The following is a 19,452-nucleotide window of genomic DNA, read 5'->3' as shown; positions in this document are numbered from 1 at the left end:
AGGACGACCTGCTGAAGTTCAAACCAAGCATCAGAATGGAGAAGAAAGGTGATTTAAGTATCTCTGAATGTGGCATGGTTGTTAGCGCCAGATGGACTGGTCTGAGTATTTCAGAAACTGCTGATCTGCTGAGATGTTCTCACACAACCATATCCTGGGTTTACAGAGAATGGCCCGAAAAAGAGAAAATATCCAGTGAGCATTAGTTTTCTGGGTGATGTCAGAGGAAAATAGCCAGAATGCTTTGAACTAATAGGAAGGCCACAGTAACTCAATGTAATAATAAAGATAGGTTGGCGGATGATTTCTAGTGCTCTATTAAATGCTTGCTCTTTGATGCTGTCAGCTCCCTCAGCTTGTTTTTCCAGCTACTCATACTCTGCTCTCTGGGTCCCAAGGTGCTATCCAAGGTGCTAAATTGTGGACGCACGATTAGAACATGGGCACCACCTGTGCTAGCCAGCCTTCCCTGGCACTGCCCCATCCATTCCCTGCAGATGAACAGCAGACCACATCCTGCCACACTCAAATAACCACTTGTTAAAACCAGGGTATCACACGTCAAACCTTGAGACAGAAAGGCTACAGCCACAGAAGACCACACTGGGTGTCACTCCTGTGAGCTAAGAGGAAGCTTAAATTCACATATGCTCAACAAAATTGGTAAACTGAAGATTGACAAAGTGATTCCTGGTCTGCCGAATCTCGATTTCTGCTGCAACATCCAGATATTAGTCAGAATTTGGTGAAAACAACATGAAATCATGGATTCATTCTGCTTCAGTCTGCTGTGGGGGATATTTTCTTGGAACAATCTGGACCCCCTGTACCAAAAGGGCTTCTTTAAAAAAACAAAAACAAAAACAGAATATTGTTTCTGACCATGTCCTTTCCTTTATTACCAGTGTACCATCTTCTGATGGCTGCTTCCAGCAGGACAACGCACCATGTCACAAAACTCATATCATCTCAAACTGGATTCTTGAACCACAAATAATCAAGGCAGCCCTAAGAAGGTGTACCTTATAAAGTGTCCTTTGGTTGTTTATCATAACTGAAAGGCTTTGACTTGTGCCGTAATACAGAGAGTGAAATATTATAGTTTAAAATTTGTTGCATCATCATATCAAGTTTTTGTTGTTTTAAGCCATTGATCAGTTTCTATTAAGCCACACATCATCTACACTGATTCAGTGTTGTATAACAATCACATATAAGTTCAGATACTGGATGTGGCTGAAAACGAGCATTGCTGCAGCAAACAAGACGCTGATTTACAACCATCACTTTACTACATGATCAAAAAAAAGTTTCAAGACATATGTAAGACATTGTTTTATCCAAAAGTTTCAAATCTCACATGGTGAGAAAACACATTAACATTTGTTATGACCCATTAAAGAAATCAAACCTCAAAACACTTCATCCTGAAAAAGGGAATGAGGGAATTTACATTTTTTAACATCCTTTTTTTCCCCTAAACCTATAGTTTAACGTATACTGTATAGTTGAACCTCAGAGTAACTTTGTCAGCAGTCATATTTCTTTACAACGTCAGCAAAAACCTTTAAATTTGTTTTTAATCACTTTATTGTGACTGTACAAAAATTCAGTAAATAAAATAATAAACACTTGTTTTCATGAAACACATTTGGCCAGTTCCACAGAGGTAAGATGATCCCATGCCTGTTTGCCTTTTCTTTTTTGTTTTACTTTGCAGGGGTCCAATAAACACACAGTTGTGAACATTTTCACTACATATCCCCTCCTAAGTTGTAACAATGTTCAACTTACCAAGATGCACCAAATACACTGAATCAAACTCTAAAAAAATTAATTAATTAAAAGAAAAAACACATCTTCAAAGATTTATTCAATGCAAAAGGTTGAAATGTTGCTTGTTTTTGTTCAGCAGTTGACTCACATTCACATCCCAACATGAGATTTTGTGCCAAAAAAAAAAAAAAACCCTAAAAAAACAAAACAAAAACTGTGCAAATAAATAAAAATCAGATGCACACTCTCAGTCTCCTTCCCGCAAGGTCTTAGTTTGATCCATTCACTGTACAGTGGCTCGCAGTTCAAAAAGGAATTCTCTATCTACACATCTACGGACTCCACCATCACAGGCAATGTTTTTTTAAAAAAAGAGCATCTTGTCTTTTAAATATAAAATGTGTCCAAGCACTGCTGCAAGGACATGTTTTCATCAAAAAGCAGTCCAATCTGGCTTCAATTCTGCTCCGTGTCTTGTAAGAATCCCACTCATAAGTGGACTGTTATTATTATCGTCATCATATTCTCCATCTTTTCTGACTCCCACCTCCTCAAACGCTCTGTAACAGTAGCAGCGGGAGCTGGTCCCAATATCCGTTCAGCACAGAAGGAGGGAGAAAAACAACAAAACAAAAAAAAAAATCCTAAAATTTGAGTTTACCTCATCTCACTGTCCCGTTCACCTGAGACAGAAAAATGTCCTGGTTTCAGCTGCAGAGAGGAGCTGCTGGGTCTAAGAAGGGTGTCATGTTTTCTCTTGTGAAACAGTGAAAATCTAGGAGTTGCTGGCAGCATTTTCATTGCTAGGTGAGCTTGGGGAGGAAGAGGAGGAGGAAGAGGGGGAGAAGTTCATTCTCGATAACCCCGGCGGGTCTGTGGCTGTGTTTTGTCCACTAAGACTCTTCCTGCACACAGGACACGTATCATGCTGTAAGAGACGGGGAATAGGAAGTTATCACTGTGATCAGCTTCAATACATGGACACAGCAGTTTTATTCTCACCCACAATCGTAATAATTCAGTAAAATGGACACTTGAATAGAGCATTTAAACAACTGAAAGAAGCCTGGTTCCAGACAACAGCCTTGTGGCTACACTGTAGACATAATGCAGACTCTTCACTGGGTGTATGCTTCCACTGTAATCAATGAAAATGCCTACATTAGGCGTGACAGCAATGAGTAAACTGAGTACGCCACAAAGAGCCACTCCACAAATGTAAAAATAGATGACGCTATTGGGTTGGGAAATCTTTTTTTAACTACATAAATGACCTTTGATGCCAACATTTATTTAGCCAGTGTAGTCTGGCCATCCCACAACTCAGTCAAACTGCCTTACCCTGAACATGCAAAAGAGCCTTCAGTTTTTAGGCCCCTCTTCTATGGAACCAGCTTCCACCTTGGATGCGGGAAACAGACACTCTCTCTTCTTTTAAGATTAGGTTTAAAACTTTCCTTTTTGCTAAAGCATATAGTTAGGGCTGGATCAGGTGACCCTGAATCCTCCCTTAGTTATGCTGCAATAAGCTGCTGGGGAAATTCGCATGATGCACTGAGTATTTATTCTTCAGTCATCTTTCTAACTCACTATGTGTTAATAGACATCTCTGCACTGAATCATACTTGTTATTAATCTCTGTCTCTCTTCCACAGCATGTCTTTATCCTGTCTTCCTTCTCTTACCCCAACCGGACGCAGCAGATGGCCCCACCCCTCCCTGAGCCTGGTTCTGCCGGAGGTTTCTTCCAGTTAAAAGGGAGTTTTTCCTTCCCACTGTCGCCAAAGTGCTTGCTCATAGGGGGTCATATGATTGTTGGGTTTTTCTCTGTATGTATTATTGTAGGGTCTACCTTACAATATAAAGCGCCTTGAGGTGAACGTTGTTGTGATTTAGCATTGTATAAATAAAATTGAATTGAATTGAACAAGCACTGCATGTCGCCAGTAAAAAGAGAGAAAATCACTGCAAACAGTCTGAAAACCCTCCGTGTCCAGTGCAACCAAAGAGTTAGTGTTGGAATTTGTTATTGTCAATTCAATTTGACATATTTCTGTAAACAATGTAATTCAAATGCCTCTAGCCACAGCTTCAGTGACAAGGTGATTTCTTCAGGACTTACACGTCATAAGCTACTCATGTTAGAGCAAAATAAAACTAAATAACCCCCACCAACCAGAAAACATCTGACTTCAACACAATGGCAGGATGAATGACAACTCTTAAATAAGACAGTGCAGCCTGCATCCGACTGGTTTTGTAAGCCGTGCCCACTTATACACTGGTACTTTGGTAAACACTGCTTTTTCTGTTTTGGCCTTTTAGTAAAACAGAGCTTTTGAAAAAAAAATCTTTCCAGGGTGAAGATTGGCTCACAAATGTCAGTAAATTCCTGGAAGATTGCTGAAAGTACCAGAAGAGACATATGATATGCACCAAGGAAAAAAAATGCAACCCATTTATAATATGGCCTGCAAATAAGTGTAAGACGGGGAAATATTGTTTGTTTTTCCAAACTACCGTGTAATGATGCAGTATGTGTAAAACTGCATGGATTAGAGCGTTTTTCTTTACTCCTGGAAAACCACTAAAGTTTCAAAGCAGCAAGATTTAAGAGAGCCACCAGAGAATATTGAGAATCGGTGCTGCTTTTGAAAGTCTTTATTAAAACTGTAAAGCTATGATTTAGCAGTTAACTTGTTTACAGTATCATCAGAAACATTTAAATTGTATTTATATAGTATCAATTTATAACAGCACTCACCTAAAGGCACTTTATACTTTAAGGAAAATAATCTAGAAGATTAGAAAAAAAACCAACTATCACACAACCCATTATGAGCAAGAACTTGGCAACATTGGGAGGGAAAAACTCCCTTTTAACAGGAAGAAAACCTTTCAGCAGAACCAGATTCGGGGAGGGGCAGCCATCTGCTGCAACCACATTAGTAGTTTATGAAGTACATAGGTTATATAAGAATCAAGTGATCCAAAACAAACCTGGCTTCATATGTAAGTGGTTGATATCAATGAAATAACACAATTAATGTTTCAATCAGCTCTATAGTTCTGTTCATTAAATATACATACCTGTTCCAGCCACGGTACTATACAGTCATTGTGAAACAAATGATTGCAGGGTAGCTGCCTTACACTCTCGTCAACACTGTAGTCTTCTTTGCACACGGGACACTCTAAACCAGCACCTGTGCAAACAGCAAACGACACACCATCTGTCTGTGCTCACACACACATCAGCCCCACGGAGAACTGAGATCACGCTGATATAGTTTATTTGAGTTTAGGTAGTGTTGAGCAATTGTGACTGAAAGCCAAATGTCCCAAAAAAGAGACACTTTTCAAAGGCTGTTTTCTCATTATTACAAAAAAAAACATACTGTTGTTGAATCAGTAGAAATGTCTACACAGATGTTTTATTTATTTGTTTTTAAGTAGAGTGCATAGCTGAGCAGGTTGCAGTGAAATGTACAAAGAACCACGCTGAAAATGAGAAGAGGACTTACTGACGTGCTCCTCTGTGATGGAAATCGTGGGTAAATTCTTTATCCTCTCTCTGTCTGCAGGAGGGGGACCCGTGTTTTCAAACTGGTTTAATAACTACAAATGAAAAACAGACAGGCTCACAATGACCAGCTGTGACCAAATCAGAATGACAACAAGGCCGATCAAATCAAAGAAAACTTCTCTTCATATTTCTATATGCCTGATCATCAGTGCTTCATTAGGCAGTTGCAAACGTGCATTCTTTGACTCTAGACACAAAAAAAGAAAAATTTTAATTTGGACCTTCACCTTTTTTTTTGACTCCACTCCCACTGTCACTGCTATTTTTAGAGTGAACCCTGAAATTCCTGTTCTGACCAGACCCTCATGTTGAGGACCATTAATATTGATGGGAACCGGGTCAATGAAAGCTATGACCCAGGGATCAAACCACAAGTTTCAGTGAATGAGTCCACAGTGTCCAAGCCTAAAGGCAGCATATCAGGTCAGGAACGTGACCTGGACGTGAAAGTTGCAGGAAGGTTAGAAGTAGAGCTGGGCGATAGAACGATAACGATATGTATTGCGAAATAACTTTTTCTCAATAGAAAAATTAAACTATTGCAATAGGCCTCACCGCTCTTGTCCTCTTAAAAAAAAAAAGAAGAAAGAAAAAAAGAACAGCCAATCCAAATGAAGTAGTGCAGAGCCGAACCAATCACAGCCGCAGCGGCACGTCACGTGACTTGTTACGTACAGCACAAGTGCCAAGCCGCACATGTGTATTTGTTTGGGAAGCAGCCAGCCGCCGTGCTGCCCGGGTAATGGAGGAAATGAGTGTGCCGACTAGAGAAAAATCAACCGAGAGCGTGACCGAAGGTTACCAACCAGAAAACAGATGATGGTTCCAATGCCGGAGAGATTGTCGAACGGAAGAGCCATAGAAGTTCCGTAGCGTGAAGGTATTTCGGCTATTTCAAGTCTGACAAAAAACAGAGTAGCGCGCACTGTAAATTGTGCCGAAAGCAAGTCTGGAAATGCAATAAACCAGTGCATGCTCAATCTCTGACTAGAAGCGCTAATTCGTCATTCGGCTTTTGTCAGACTAAAGTAACTGTTAAAACTGTTTGAAAAGCTAAGCTATACAACAAGGAGAGATTGAGAATTTCCTTTTAGTTCTCAGTTTATTTGATATTGACAAAAGTTACTCAATTTTGTCTGTTCTTCTGTAAAACAAACTAAGATTTATTTTTAGAATTAATATTTTGTTTCTAAGTGGAATTGACAATTTAGTAGCCTGTTTTGTTTGTTCTATTTTGAAACTTAAACGCTTTAGCGGCTGCCTTTTGTGTAGTTTGCAATGTTTGCCTTTATTTATCTGAAAAAGTCTCATGTTTCTTAAGTACATCTACCCTGTTGAACTTATTATGGGAAATAAATATTTAAATCAAAACTTATATCTGCTTATATCGTGATAAATATCGTTAGCGCCTGAAATGAAAAAAACATATCGTGATATGAAAAAATCTCATATCGCCCAGCTCTAGTAAGAAGTGATGCTGGGCTGCAGAAGAAGATGCTCCTTTAGACTGAAGGTTTTATACAATTCCAGGGGGATACTGCTTGTGACCTTAACTTCAGGCCTACATTGTGCTTTGCCATTTCCTTAAGCTACAACACTGGAGTAATTTCTACCATTTCTGTGTTTGTTGTGGTGGCTCTTTTATTTTGCCTCCATGCACCTCTGTGTTCTTATCCTGTCCTCTGTCACATTAAACACCATGAATTAAAAAACAAGCTGTACATTCCACTAAATTATGTTCAAGTCACAGATACATTCTGAGCCAGTTAGCCTAGAGCTTTGTCTTTGGACTTCACCTTAATAACATTACAATAATGTCTGATTTGGACTTCTGCAAAGACATTTAGGGTCATGCTGGTGTGTTACGTGTTAATGACCATGCGGTTATGTCCTGATGTTTCATATCCAGTGCCAGCCGATAGAAAAAAAAAAATGCTGGGAGTTTTTTTCCATCCTAGGTCCTCATTCTTTGTTGTGGCTGTAGCTCAGGTGGCAGAGCAGGTCAGCCACTAATCAGAAGGTCGGTGGTTCGATCCCAGGCTGCCTCCTGGCTGCATGCCAAATATCCTTGGGCAAGATACTAACCCCATGTTTGCCTACTGGTGGTGGTCAGAGGGCCCGGTGGCGCCTGTGTCCGGCAGCCTCGCCTCTGTCAGTGCGCCCCAGGGCAGCTGTGGCTACAACGTAGCTTGCCATCGCCAGTGTGTGAATGTGTGTGAATGGGTGAATGACTGAATGTAGTGTAAAGCGCTTTGGGGTCCTTAGGGACTAGAAAAGCGCTATACAAATGCAGGCCATTTACCATTTGTTGTAGTCAGCCCCCCTCCTATCTCCCACAGAGTAATTTTTGTTTGTTCAAAAAATCAGCTGATGCAGATTTACATTTTAGCTAGTGATCCAAATTTGAAAGCCTTCAAGGTCAAATCTCTGAAGCCTCTCTGTGTACATTAGTGAGACTTCCTGAAACACCAGAGGGAGGTTCCAAATGTTGTGCTCAACACTTTTAGATTGTTTCAGTGTATTTTTAAGTGCTAAACTTGCTAAAATGACCCCGCTCTGGAATCCAGGGCCCAGGGCTTGTATTCACTAGATAACAGTATTCCTGCAACTCTGTTGAATAGATTTGTTGGACTCAAAAGCCAAGTATAAAATTCTGTTTCAGTTTATCTCTATTTTCATGTGAAAGAAAAACATTGTACATACCTGCGTAATGATAGCATCGAGCCCATTGGCACCCCAGGCATAGTCCATTGGATTGGAATGTAGCATACCCCTGCAAATTAAGAAGGATGTTAACAAAGTAAAAAGTCTCCTGAAATAAGTAAGCAATGTGTCTATCATACATTCTTAAACTTACCAAGGTCCCATCCCAATATTTGGCATGGCTGTAGGTGCTATAATTCCATTTACTAGCTGCTGGATAATTCTAGTCAGGAAAAAAGAAACATCACAAAAACAAACTACTTACAACAAGCAACAGGGTTCAAACTGAGAAACAGTGGGATTAATACTGTTACCATAACATGTGACATATAATATTTGCACATAACACAGTAACAAGCCAAGCTGTTTCCCCTGTCACTTCTTCTCAGTCACGCTCTACTGCTGAAAATGTCTCACCCCTCTAATGTGGGCACTCCTTCGTGTCGCGTACCCTGTCGCCGAGGAACATGCCGACCCCGTGGTTGCCGTGCACCGTATCTTTGCCGCGATGCCATTTCCCGCTCTCTCCTGTTTTCCGTCTCTCGGTTGTCCTCTGTGGGTAGCCGCAACCGAAGGTCAAAGTTTTCATCAAAAATCCCAAGGGCGAACGGACCATAACCCGGGGGAAATGTGAATAAGTGCTGGTGATCCATGTTCTAGTGGTAGAGACAGAGACAATGTCAAAATATAGTGTAGGGTGTTAAAAAATGTTTTTCAGGACCAGCTGATTTATTACATCACACTGACCTCCAAGACTGGGCGGAACTGATCACTGGAAGAGGAAGTAGAGGCAGACCCATTTTCAGCACTGCATAAAACAGAAAGTGAAACGTTAAGAGGTAGAAATGTACTGAAATATTAAACTAAGTAGCGATACACCAATTTATCATCGGAGCATCAGTACACAAGTCCATTCTGCCTATGGTCAAGATTTACTGGTGGCTCATATTTTGCACTGATGTTCTGATGCATTGACTAAATGTTCAAAGAGTGTGATGAAGCGCTAAACTTTGTTTCAGTGGACTTCTTCAGATTGATCCTCCTTACCTTCTTTCTTCAGGCAGTTCCTCAATAAAACCAGATTCACAGCGTGGACACGTGTAGTCCTACAATGAAAATGTAAATTTGAATCCCTGACACAAACACAGTTGTCTCTTTATTAGAGGTCAAACGCCAACATTATATACTTCTGCAACCCATAATATATATATATATATATATATATATATATATATATATATATATATATATATATATATATATATATTTTTTTTTTTTTTTAATTTATTTTTTTATTTTTTTTTTTTTAATTGTCTTTAGGAGCGTTTGTGGAGTGCAACTTTATTGAGCAGGGCTTCAGAAGTTTCCTACATTTAAAGGGCACTGTGTCACACAGCTGAGCAGCAGACTGACTAAAGAGAAACTGTTACTGCAACATTCAAGAAGCTTCATGTGAAAGGCTTGGACAACAGTGCTGGGAGGTTGGTTGATGCCACAACAGCAGACACGACAGAGAGTGACTTTGTAATGATTTAACAACTACAATCAGCCAACAACAGTCTTTACTGGAAAGCATTCCCCGCTAAGCGGTGTCTCCTGAGTAAAAAAAATAACAAGTCCCCTGAATCGAAAGTGAGCCCGCGGTCTTCCGTTAGCTTGCCCGTTAACGCCAAAAGGCTACCGCGGCTGAACTTGTCAAGCCCTTAACGTCAGCTCTACCTGGTTGACATTTAGTGACGTTCGATATAATAACGGTAAAACATGACATCTCAACCCGAGCGTATCCGCCAGCCTGATTAGTGACACCTGACTACCACCCCGTCCTTTACTACAGGGCTAGCCGAACTAGCGCAGCTAAACAGCAGCAAATGAGTCGAGAGACTCTCTGAGTGCCAAACGCACATAAAAAAAAGACTAGGTCGGCTATTACTCATTATCCTTCACGCGGACAAAAGGTGTCTCTACGGCCCTTACCGGTAAACGCGGACTAATCTCTGCTGAACACCGGTGACAAAAAAACCGGCAGGGCCGTGGGGGAGCTTCAGCCATTTCTGAGCAGGAGAGCAGTTCGCACAGTACGGACGGGTAGCAGCAAGGGACAACAGCAACGGCTCTTGCAACAGGAAACGGAAACTAACGCGCACCTGACACGACAGGCAGGAAATGACTTCCGGTGTATTTACCTCCAAATTATAATTTCTGTTCTTCTATCTTACCATAAAACGAACTAAACGAATATATAATATAGAAGCAAGTCTTTAGTTTTATTTTTTGTCAGTTTTGTCAAATTTGAGGAGGCCCTATTTGTGCATTTTTGACCTACCTTGGTATGGCTGTAAGACAAAGTGTTTTGTCTATCTGTATATTGTACTACCTTTTCAGAACTGATCATTTTTATAATAATACGAGGAAGAAGGCAAAGAAGAAAGAGAACTGACCCATTTTAAACAATAGAAATGAACCTGAAAAGAAGCTGAATGATAACAATTAATAAATGATTAAAGTATTGCACTATAATTACTGTATTTTTATTCTTCTTTCGTCTACTGCCTACTCCTCTGTCACACGAATCCTCGGCATGTCCTCCTTCACTGCATCCATCTTCTTCCTGCCTGATAGCTCAATAGTCAGAGCTTGTGGTAACAATATATTCACTAGCCGTCCTCTTTACAAGTCCAAACAATTTCAATAGGGCTGGGAGATGTGAAGAAAAAAATCTTACTACAGGTTGTTTTGTTGTTGTTGTTTGTTTATTTCTTTGTCTGTTTTCTTTTAGGGGTTTGAAGATGAAGGATAATTATATACATTGTTTAAGGTTCGGAATTAATAAAGCATGGTTTTATTTAATTATTATATACCTATTTACTACATAGACTTTAAAGTAAATGCGGTTAAGGCTCGAGGTAAAATTATGCTTTTATTCTGGTGAGTGGAAACCGGAAGTTTTGTGGGGAAATTCAGCCTGAAGTCTCCCCGCTTCTACCGTAACTACTGCAGGCCTTTTGTGTCGTCCCTGCTCGTCTTTTTTAGAAGTGCATTTTTCTTCCTGCTGCGACCATGGAGTCTGGCGATGCAGGTAAACCTTTACAGTGAGATTTACACCAAATACGTGCAAACTGCACTTTAAGGTCGATAGTTTATCCGTTAAATCTCACAAGCTAATTTAGCTTGTTTGAACCAGTGTACAACGCCAGCTAAGTTAACTAGCTGTTGGGTTAGCTGGGTCAGGTTTTAAATAAGATTAATACAGTTCAATAAATACACACTTTTAACTGCAGTCTTTAACAATCATATTTAAAGACACAACTGCCTCTTTAACCCAGGTCAGAGTTTGTCACATAGCTACTGAAAATTGTTTTGTTGCTAATAAGTGTTTTAAAAAAAAAGGCTAGCACTAGTCTTCGCCAGTTTATAAAATAAGTGTCAGATTTCCTGATATGCTAGTTGTTTCAGAGGGTGGCTCTATCTTTTGTTAGAGGTTTAGGTTTGTTGTCACATGCATTGTATTTTGTCATGTATTTGAGGTCGAGGAGGAGGGTGGAAGTCCAGACCCATCCAACCACAGAAAAGCAAAATGAACATGACTATTCTCCGTCAAGAAAAACTGATAGCTCAGAAGAAAAAAGAGATCGAAGAAAGAATGGCAGAGCAAGCAAAAACGAATGTTCAAACCACTAGCAAGCCTCTGTCTGAAAGGTAATTATACACATCCTATTATGGCCCACATTCAGTTTGAATACCAACAATCTGACTTGTACACGTGAATGTTTTCTGTGATGTGTGAGATTATTATTCTAAATGTATGTTATCTTATACCTATAGTCAAGGTAGTTGAATTATGTTAACAGCTGTAGAACATAAATATATCCCTTAGTCTAGATTGTGTGCAAAGTATGTAGCTTAGTTTCCCTTATATTTTTAGGTTAAAAGAACATGACCATTTTTGTAGTTTGTTAGACAGGTGTGCGCTGCCATTGATCTGCTGTGAATGTATTACACTGTTTTCTTGACATGTCAGACTGCTAAATCATGAAGAGAATGTTGTGTGCAGAGGACCTTGTGCCGATAATAGAAGAAACAGACCACATTCCATGCCCCCACCTTTATAGAGGGCAGAGAGACAGGGAGCCGAGGTCATAACTTAGGCACCGTGACAGAGAAAGAATGTGAATGTTTAGGCTTTTACGACTAGGTGGGGGCCAGTAGAGGTTATAAGAAGCTGTGTAACCCATCACCATTTTGAGATTTGCTGTGACCCTCTTCATGCATGTCTCCCCATCCGGATGGCTTATGCTCATTGTATGGAAATAAATGATTGTTGATTGAGCATTTATACACCGAGTATTGTCCTTCCTTCAGCCCAAAGATTCAAAGAATTGGGAGATTTTAACAGATGCCAGCAGTGACCTTAGACTTGAAAACATATTTTTAAAAATACCTTTTTACACTTTTATCCCTGTAGTTCTACCAGTGTCCAAGGGGCTTCCACAAATAAGTTCGCAAATGATGGAAGCTTCTTACAGCAGTTCATGAAGATGCAGAAGGAAAAGGCACATGTGTCTGGTTAGTACCCGATTCTGCACAGCTTACTCAAAATATTGAATGATATTTAGCAGAGCTTTAGATGGGACAGTTTGCATTAGTATGCATAACCTAATTAATTAGAATCTAAATATAATAGAATTTAGTAGAAGGGTTTTCCTGAAGTGTCTCCTTTTCTTTCTAGGTTCCATCAATGATGCCAAGACCCCATCAACCCCAACTTTATCACCAGGAGGAAATGCGCTCCAGAAAAAGAGCATTTTCGTTGGCCAGCGACCTGGCCTTGGAGTCAGCAGCATGCTAAATCAGTTCAAGAGCTTCTCACAGTCCAAGAAGAATCCTATTCTCAGCCAGAGGCCAAGTGTCTTTTGCTCTCCAGATGGTGATGATGAGGAAGAAGAGGCCGATTACTCCAAATTCTTAGAGATGAAAGGTAATTCCTGGCCTGTGTTTTTCATTGTGTCAGGGGACACCTCCATGGCTTGGACATTTCAGTGCATCCTCTGCGTACTCCAGTGGAACAGTTGCCTTGTGACTGGCATTTTGTCATTTGTGCCCTTTGAGTAAATGTACTCATAGCGTGCTTAAAGTCTCTCCCCCAGAGGATTCAGACACCAGACTCATTATCGACAAGATGGCTTCTTTTGTGGCTGAGGGGGGACCTGAGTTGGAGAAGAAGGCCAAGGAAGACTACAAGGACAATCCTGTTTTCTCGTAAGTTTGAAGGACATTGTCGCTTAACTTAGTAAGACTTATTTTACTCTGAAAGTTTTTTTCAGACGTATCTGTTTACAATTTTTGTCCTTGCCTTTTAGTTTTTTGTATGATAAGAGCAGCGTGGAATATCTCTACTACAAGAAAAAGATTGCAGAATGGAAAAAGGATTTGCAAAGACCAGAGAAACTCTCAGATAATGGTAAATGGCCTTTTAACTTCACACACTTCCTTTTCTGCTTCTTTTCTTTAATCTTTCCTCTCAAGAGTTACTGTTATTGCACAGGAATGCATGCCGATACCGCATTCTCAGATACACTTACAATTTTCAGGTATTATAATCTGACTACTGAGATACTCAGAGCTTGATAGTGATGGCTAATATCGTGACTACAGAAGCCTGTAACTAATGTACTATTGCAACGGAGTTCATCATAACTTGATCTGTTTTGAAAACTGCATAGCAGGAGGCTCACATTTCTCAGTAAAGTTAGTGCAGCTTACCATCTACACCAATATTTTTTTATTTTAAATGTGTAACTTTTACTGTGTCTACTCCTAGCATATCTAAAACTGAGATATTTAGAAAGCAGCTAACCATTCATGTATTTTAAAGTTCTGATCTGGATCGGCACTTTTCAACACCCACTTTCTGCTTCTGATTGGGTCTTTTTCCAACTTCAAGCCAACACATCACAGTTAGCCTTTGCTTTTAACTGTGCTTAATATGTTGCAGATTTTGCTTTCAGGCTCTCAATCTGTTTTCTGGCACAATGACTGTGCTATACTGATTTATTTTTGGATAAGTCTTTAATAAATACAGTATTAGACTTTGACTTGAACAGTGTAATGAATGCAGTTGTAAGTTTTAAATTATAGTCACACTGTATGTTGTTGGAGTCTCTCAGGGCTTCATTCTTCATTTGTTACAGTAAAAGCCTCAAATCCATACAGTTCCCCATTCACCACCCCTGTCCCCCTTGCTCCTCCTTCCCTTTTCCTTTTCTTATCCCCTATTGGCTCTAGACTGGTGGTGTATGAGGGCCAGTTGAGTACGGTACAGTAGTAGAGTGTGAATTGACTCCCAGTACTAATAGGCTGCTTAAAGTCTCCCCCCCAGTGGACGCGGAAACCCAGCAGGTGGCTGAGAAGCTGGCCAAGTTTGTGGCGGAGGGTGGCCCAGAGGTGGAAGCCATCGCTGCTGAGCGCAACCGAGACAACCCAGCCTTCAGGTAAGTGGCCATATCTGTTCCTGTGTCCTGTATGTCTCACATTTTCTTTTTTGATAGTTCGTCTGAACTGTATGAATCTTCTGTCCTTCAGTTTTTTATATGATGAACAAAGTCCAGCCCACCGTTTCTACAAAGAGAAAGTAAAGGAGTATCGTGCTGCAAACTCTCAGAACTCTGCAGATTTGACAGGAGATTCCAGGACAGCTGTTAAGCCACCAGCTGCTTTTCCAGTACCAGAAATCTCTCCACAGCAGAGCCAACCATCTGCACTTAACTTTAAGGAGTCAGAAACCCCACCTCTGAAACGAAAGAGGAAGAGCAGATGGGGGTCTGAAGAAGACAAAGTCGACCTGCCTATTCCTCTCATTGTTGTTCCTCATGAGAACAGTCTTCCAGACCCTAACGCACCATCACTTTCTGGTATTTACTTTACAAATGTGCAAGTACTGTTGTAATGTGTTTATTTGTAGAGGATGAATATTAATTTAACCCCAAACCATTTTCTTGTGCAATTCTTTCGGAAGACGGTATTATGTGTTTTGCAGCTGACAACAAATATTGTAAAATATTTTCCAACTTATGCATACTAATGCTCATAGCCATATTTCATAAAGTCATCTGAACATTGAGCCCAGCAAGATAGTTTGACAATTAATGAGAATTTGAGATTGCTAGCATTATACATACTAATGGATATTCCCCATTTTAGCTCAGGAGCTGAGAGGTCTGGGTTATAAAAAAGGGAAACCTCTTGGTCTGGTTGGAGTGACAGAATTATCTGAGGACCAGAAGAGACAATTGAAAGAACAACAGGAGGTATGGAAGTATTAAAAAAGAATAGATAGTGTTGTTGCTTTAGTCTTTTAAATTTCTTTCAGATCATACAAGATTATAATTTCCTGGAAGTTCTTAACAACGTACGTGTTGCTAACTGAGCAGGCGTTGTTTTTGGGGTTTTTTGCAGATGCAAGAGATGTATGACATGATCATGAAGCACAAGCGTGCAATGGCAGACATGCAAGTGATGTGGGAGAAGGCCATAAGAGAGCATCAGCACGAGTATGACAGCGATGAAGAGGTGGACCAGCAAGCGGGGACCTGGGAACATCGGCTCCGAAAGATGGAAATGGAGAAGACTCGCGGTGAGTTTTACCAGCAGCCTGGAAAATCATTCACATACACTTTAACTCTATAGGCTTTTGAAGACTTAGTATGTGATCCTTTCTGATTTTTAAATAAAAAAAATGTAAATGTCTATTCCAGAATGGGCTGAATCTCTGACAGAAATGGGTAAAGGGAAGCACTTTATTGGTGACTTCCTGCCCCCAGAGGAGCTGGAGAAGTTTATGGAGACTTTCAAGGCATTAAAGGTCAGTTTTCATTTCAATTCAACACTTCCCCAAATTGGGAAAGTAATATCAGGATTTGTTTAATGCATCACGCATGTTGGCCCTTGTAAATCAGTTTTATATATATATATATATATATATATATATATAACTGATTTACAAGGGCCTACTTTTGCAATCCTTTCTTTTCCCCAGAAATAACATGCGTGATAAATATAAATTTTAGTGTTTTTTCCACAACAAAGGCACGCGTATCTTTTACAGCTGAGGTTTTTCTGAAATGCCTCAGCAGTTGAACCCAGACTGCCCATTTCCCAGCACATTCCTCGTCCCTTTCTGAAAGTCCCCTAGGAACAGACTATAATTGCTACTTCAAAAAGAAATCTGTGTGATTTGACACTGTTATTATCTCATCAAAAAGTATCGAAGCTGAAAAAATGAACACTATGAATGTAATTTGTATCTACCAGAGGCATGGGAAGTTGTTAGAAAGTCAGCTCCAGGATGTGGCTTTTTAAATGGCAAACGACATACAGTTTGAGTCTAAGCACGTATAAACACAGACAAGTGTCTTTGAGGAAAATGTAATATAACTGTTGGGTTATTATAGTACATATGTTTTTGCAGGCTGTATTTGATGAAGGCCTGAAGGCTGAGTGTTATTGAGATACATCATCTATAATGTTCTCAACATTTAAAACAACTAAACAATAGAAGACACCTATGACTTACCTGTGCAGAACTAATAATCAACTATATACACTCCCTGTTTCTGTACATGTGCACTTCCCAAGGATGATAAACATTGTTGCTTTATTTTAGCTGTTTCCATGTCCCACTTGCTCAATGTTTGTGCGACATCTTTAGGATTTTTGGAGTGTTTCTAATAAAACTGAATTATGATTCTTCACAGTCATAAAAAATAATGTGTGGAATCAAAACACAATGCTGCTTCTGTTTGTTATGAATGCTCAACTTTTTTTCCTGGATTCACAGGAGGGTCGGGACCCTGACTACTCAGAATACAAAGAGTTTAAGTTGACGGTGGAGAATCTCGGTTTCCGAATGCTCATGAAGATGGGCTGGAAAGAAGGCGAAGGCCTCGGCAGTGAAGGACAAGGAATAAAGGCTCCTGTCAACAAGTGAGCATTTCTACTTATAATATCATCCTTCTAATATTTAAATTAAACTGAATTCAGTGCAGTAATTTTATCATGTGTGATTTCTGGTGTTTACAGTTGTGGGCAAAAGTTTGCATATACTAATGGGCATGAATGCCGTGGTAAATTGGGGCTTTAAATTATTTCTTTTAACTGTTAATTTTCCAGGATGGATTGATTGTAATATTTGGTTAAATGTCTCTTATCAAGTTGCACCTCAACCAGACACTTTTGGTATTTTCAAACCAGTTCATTTAAATTGCCTGGTTTTCTACCACAACCCAGCTTTTAAACATAGTCTACAGATTTTCAATAAGGTCGAGGTCGGGGCTTTGGGAAGGCCATTCCATCGGCTTAATGTTAACCTGCTTTGACTGAAATTTGGTTTGGATAATCTTGAAGGTGTTTTTAGAGCAAGATCGTCTTTATTGGTCAGTACCCTCTCACTCCACGTCAACGTAAAACTCGCTTCAGTGTGGACAGTGACACTCCAGCAGTTTCCAGTTCTTGAGTTTTGGCAGTTATAAAAAGATTCCAACTTGTGCACCATTTCTTGTTTTGTTTTTTTGTTTGTTTTGTTTTTAAGTCGATAGAGAGTAATATATGCTGTATAATCACTCCATCCTGGAAGATGAACGGTTGCAAAAATTCTAAATAACCATGAAATTCATGCCCATGATGAGTGTAAGTAAACTACACCTGATTTACTACTTCAGTCACAGGGTACTTTGGTACATAAATTACAGGAATTATTAGTTCAACATTTAGTGCAGTAAGTATACAAAAGTGTAATTTGGTGTCGTTAAATGACCCGGTAATGACAGTGTCAGGAATGTATTACTTAGCAGTCAGTTTACAGTGTGTGCTTGTAAATCTTGTGGGCGTTTATACCTAAATAGGACTTAGCAGACCTATTTAGGTATAAATAGCTGAATATAAACAGAGCCATTATTACCACTGGCTCTGTTTCTATTCAGCTGTCTCAGGGGGCCATGAGTTTGATAGTGAGCCAACGTGCACAGTAGCCATTCATTAATACTTTCATTATTTACACCTCTGATTTGGAAGAGCAGTTGTTTCTATTAGAGACTGTAACACTCGTATCAGAGAGACACAAAAAAGGCTTATTTTATGGTCTCTCTGTCTCACTCCAGGGGAACTACGGCTATGAATGGAGCAGGATTTGGAGTTGACCGCCCAGCTGAGCTCTCAAAAGGTGATGATGAATATGACGCTTTTAGAAAGAGGATGATGCTCGCCTACCGCTTCAGGCCCAACCCACTGGTAACATATCTTTTATGTTTTCTAACATTGTAAAAGTAATCTATAAAATTTCACCAATTTATGTAAACTGTTTACATAATTTGGATTTGCATAAAGAAAGCCACACATTGTTTCCGTGTTATGATCGGTTGACTTTTTAAAGAAGATTTCTGCTGCACAGCCACACACAGTCCTTTGTTGTGCTTGAATTTAATCTGCTTTTTCTTTTGTCTTCTTACAGAATAATCCACGGAGACCATATTACTAATGTAGACAGCTGTTTATGTTTATACTTGTTCTTCTTTATTGTAACTTAAAAGCTTTTTTTCCAGTTGCCACAGCTCTGCTTCATTACAAAATGAACACTGTTGCACAGTAGAAATTTTGAAATACTGTGTGTGTGTGTGTGTGTGTGTGTGTGTGTGTGTGTGTGTGTGTGTGTGTGTGTGTGTGTGTGTGTGTGTGTGTGTGTGTGTGTGTGTGTGTGTGTGTGTGTGTGTGTGTGTGTGTGTGTGTGTGTGTGTGTGTGTGTGTGTGTGTGTGTGTGTGTGTGTGTGCCCAAGAGGATGACGAAGTTTGAAAATGGAATACAGATCTGTAGATTCTCTAGTTTGTTTGGTGTAATTACACACAGGTTTCAGTATTTGATCATCTGTGTTATATTTCAATTTAAGATTGTAACAAATACTGTCCTCACCCGACTTCTATAATAAGTAAACTCATTACATCTTTTTGCTTTACCATCTAATAAACTCACTTCTGCTTTAGCACACAATTTTCTGTATAATTTTGCTTACTGTGTTCTGTAACAATTTTGATTATTTTCACTATATGCTACAGTTTCTGCAATAAAACAGCCACTTCCTGAAATGTGCAGTTATCTTTTCACCTACTTATACCTATTTGTTTATAATCTATTTATTAGAGGACATGCAGGGGCCAAGAGTATCTTACTTTCAGTTTATGACATACCTGTGTGCCAAGTGTAGGCAGTCGTGTAATCATATTTGATAGTTTGATCGGTAATCATTCTGCCATGGCTCTGTACAGCAGTGAGTCATTAAGCAGGCTTGACCGGGCTCAAGCAACCAGTAGTGAGGAGTGACAAATCAGTGAAACCAGACCTT

At 39.7% G+C, this 19,452-nt stretch overlaps 2 protein-coding genes across 2 annotated transcripts; one reads left to right on the top strand and one right to left on the bottom strand.

The window, feature by feature from the left end:
• Positions 1 to 1,856: 1,856 nt before the first annotated feature.
• On the bottom strand, positions 1,857 to 10,213 carry rnf126 (ring finger protein 126). Its single transcript, XM_006786632.3, has 9 exons — positions 10,040 to 10,213; positions 9,113 to 9,171; positions 8,813 to 8,873; positions 8,483 to 8,721; positions 8,220 to 8,288; positions 8,066 to 8,135; positions 5,301 to 5,394; positions 4,867 to 4,982; positions 1,857 to 2,704 (listed from the first exon to the last, which is right to left on the bottom strand). The coding sequence occupies exons 1-9, from the start codon at positions 10,112 to 10,114 to the stop codon at positions 2,552 to 2,554; spliced, it is 936 nt and encodes a 311-aa protein (XP_006786695.1). The 5' UTR covers positions 10,115 to 10,213; the 3' UTR covers positions 1,857 to 2,551.
• A 799-nt stretch (positions 10,214 to 11,012) lies between these two features.
• On the top strand, positions 11,013 to 19,195 carry sugp1 (SURP and G patch domain containing 1). The gene is made up of 14 exons (XM_006786631.3): positions 11,013 to 11,141; positions 11,590 to 11,761; positions 12,528 to 12,628; positions 12,792 to 13,040; positions 13,198 to 13,321; positions 13,423 to 13,523; positions 14,430 to 14,553; positions 14,645 to 14,973; positions 15,263 to 15,369; positions 15,518 to 15,695; positions 15,817 to 15,923; positions 16,899 to 17,044; positions 18,217 to 18,346; positions 18,567 to 19,195. Exons 1-14 carry the CDS (start codon positions 11,123 to 11,125, stop codon positions 18,591 to 18,593), a joined length of 1,914 nt encoding a protein of 637 aa, XP_006786694.2. The 5' UTR covers positions 11,013 to 11,122; the 3' UTR covers positions 18,594 to 19,195.
• Positions 19,196 to 19,452: the final 257 nt, after the last annotated feature.

This window comes from Neolamprologus brichardi, chromosome 18 (genome assembly GCF_056152115.1).
Source record: "Neolamprologus brichardi isolate AB-2024 chromosome 18, ASM5615211v1, whole genome shotgun sequence".
In the NCBI taxonomy this organism is placed as follows: domain Eukaryota; kingdom Metazoa; phylum Chordata; class Actinopteri; order Cichliformes; family Cichlidae; genus Neolamprologus; species Neolamprologus brichardi.
This window is presented reverse-complemented; position numbering and strand designations above follow the sequence as displayed.

What these genes read in the sequence shown, in the direction of transcription:
- rnf126 (XM_006786632.3), bottom strand. Translation starts at nt 10,114, where the DNA reads ATGGCTGAAGCTCCCCCACGGCCCTGCCGGTTTTTTTGTCACCGGTGT. An exon ending in GAACTGCCTGAAGAAAGAAG is followed by an intron (nt 8,874 to 9,112) that starts GTAAGGAGGATC and finishes TGTTTTATGCAG; the next exon opens with TGCTGAAAATGGGTCTGCCT. An exon ending in AGTTCCGCCCAGTCTTGGAG is followed by an intron (nt 8,722 to 8,812) that starts GTCAGTGTGATG and finishes CTCTACCACTAG; the next exon opens with AACATGGATCACCAGCACTT.
- sugp1 (XM_006786631.3), top strand. An exon ending in CAAATTCTTAGAGATGAAAG is followed by an intron (nt 13,041 to 13,197) that starts GTAATTCCTGGC and finishes GCGTGCTTAAAG; the next exon opens with TCTCTCCCCCAGAGGATTCA. An exon ending in AGAGAAACTCTCAGATAATG is followed by an intron (nt 13,524 to 14,429) that starts GTAAATGGCCTT and finishes GGCTGCTTAAAG; the next exon opens with TCTCCCCCCCAGTGGACGCG.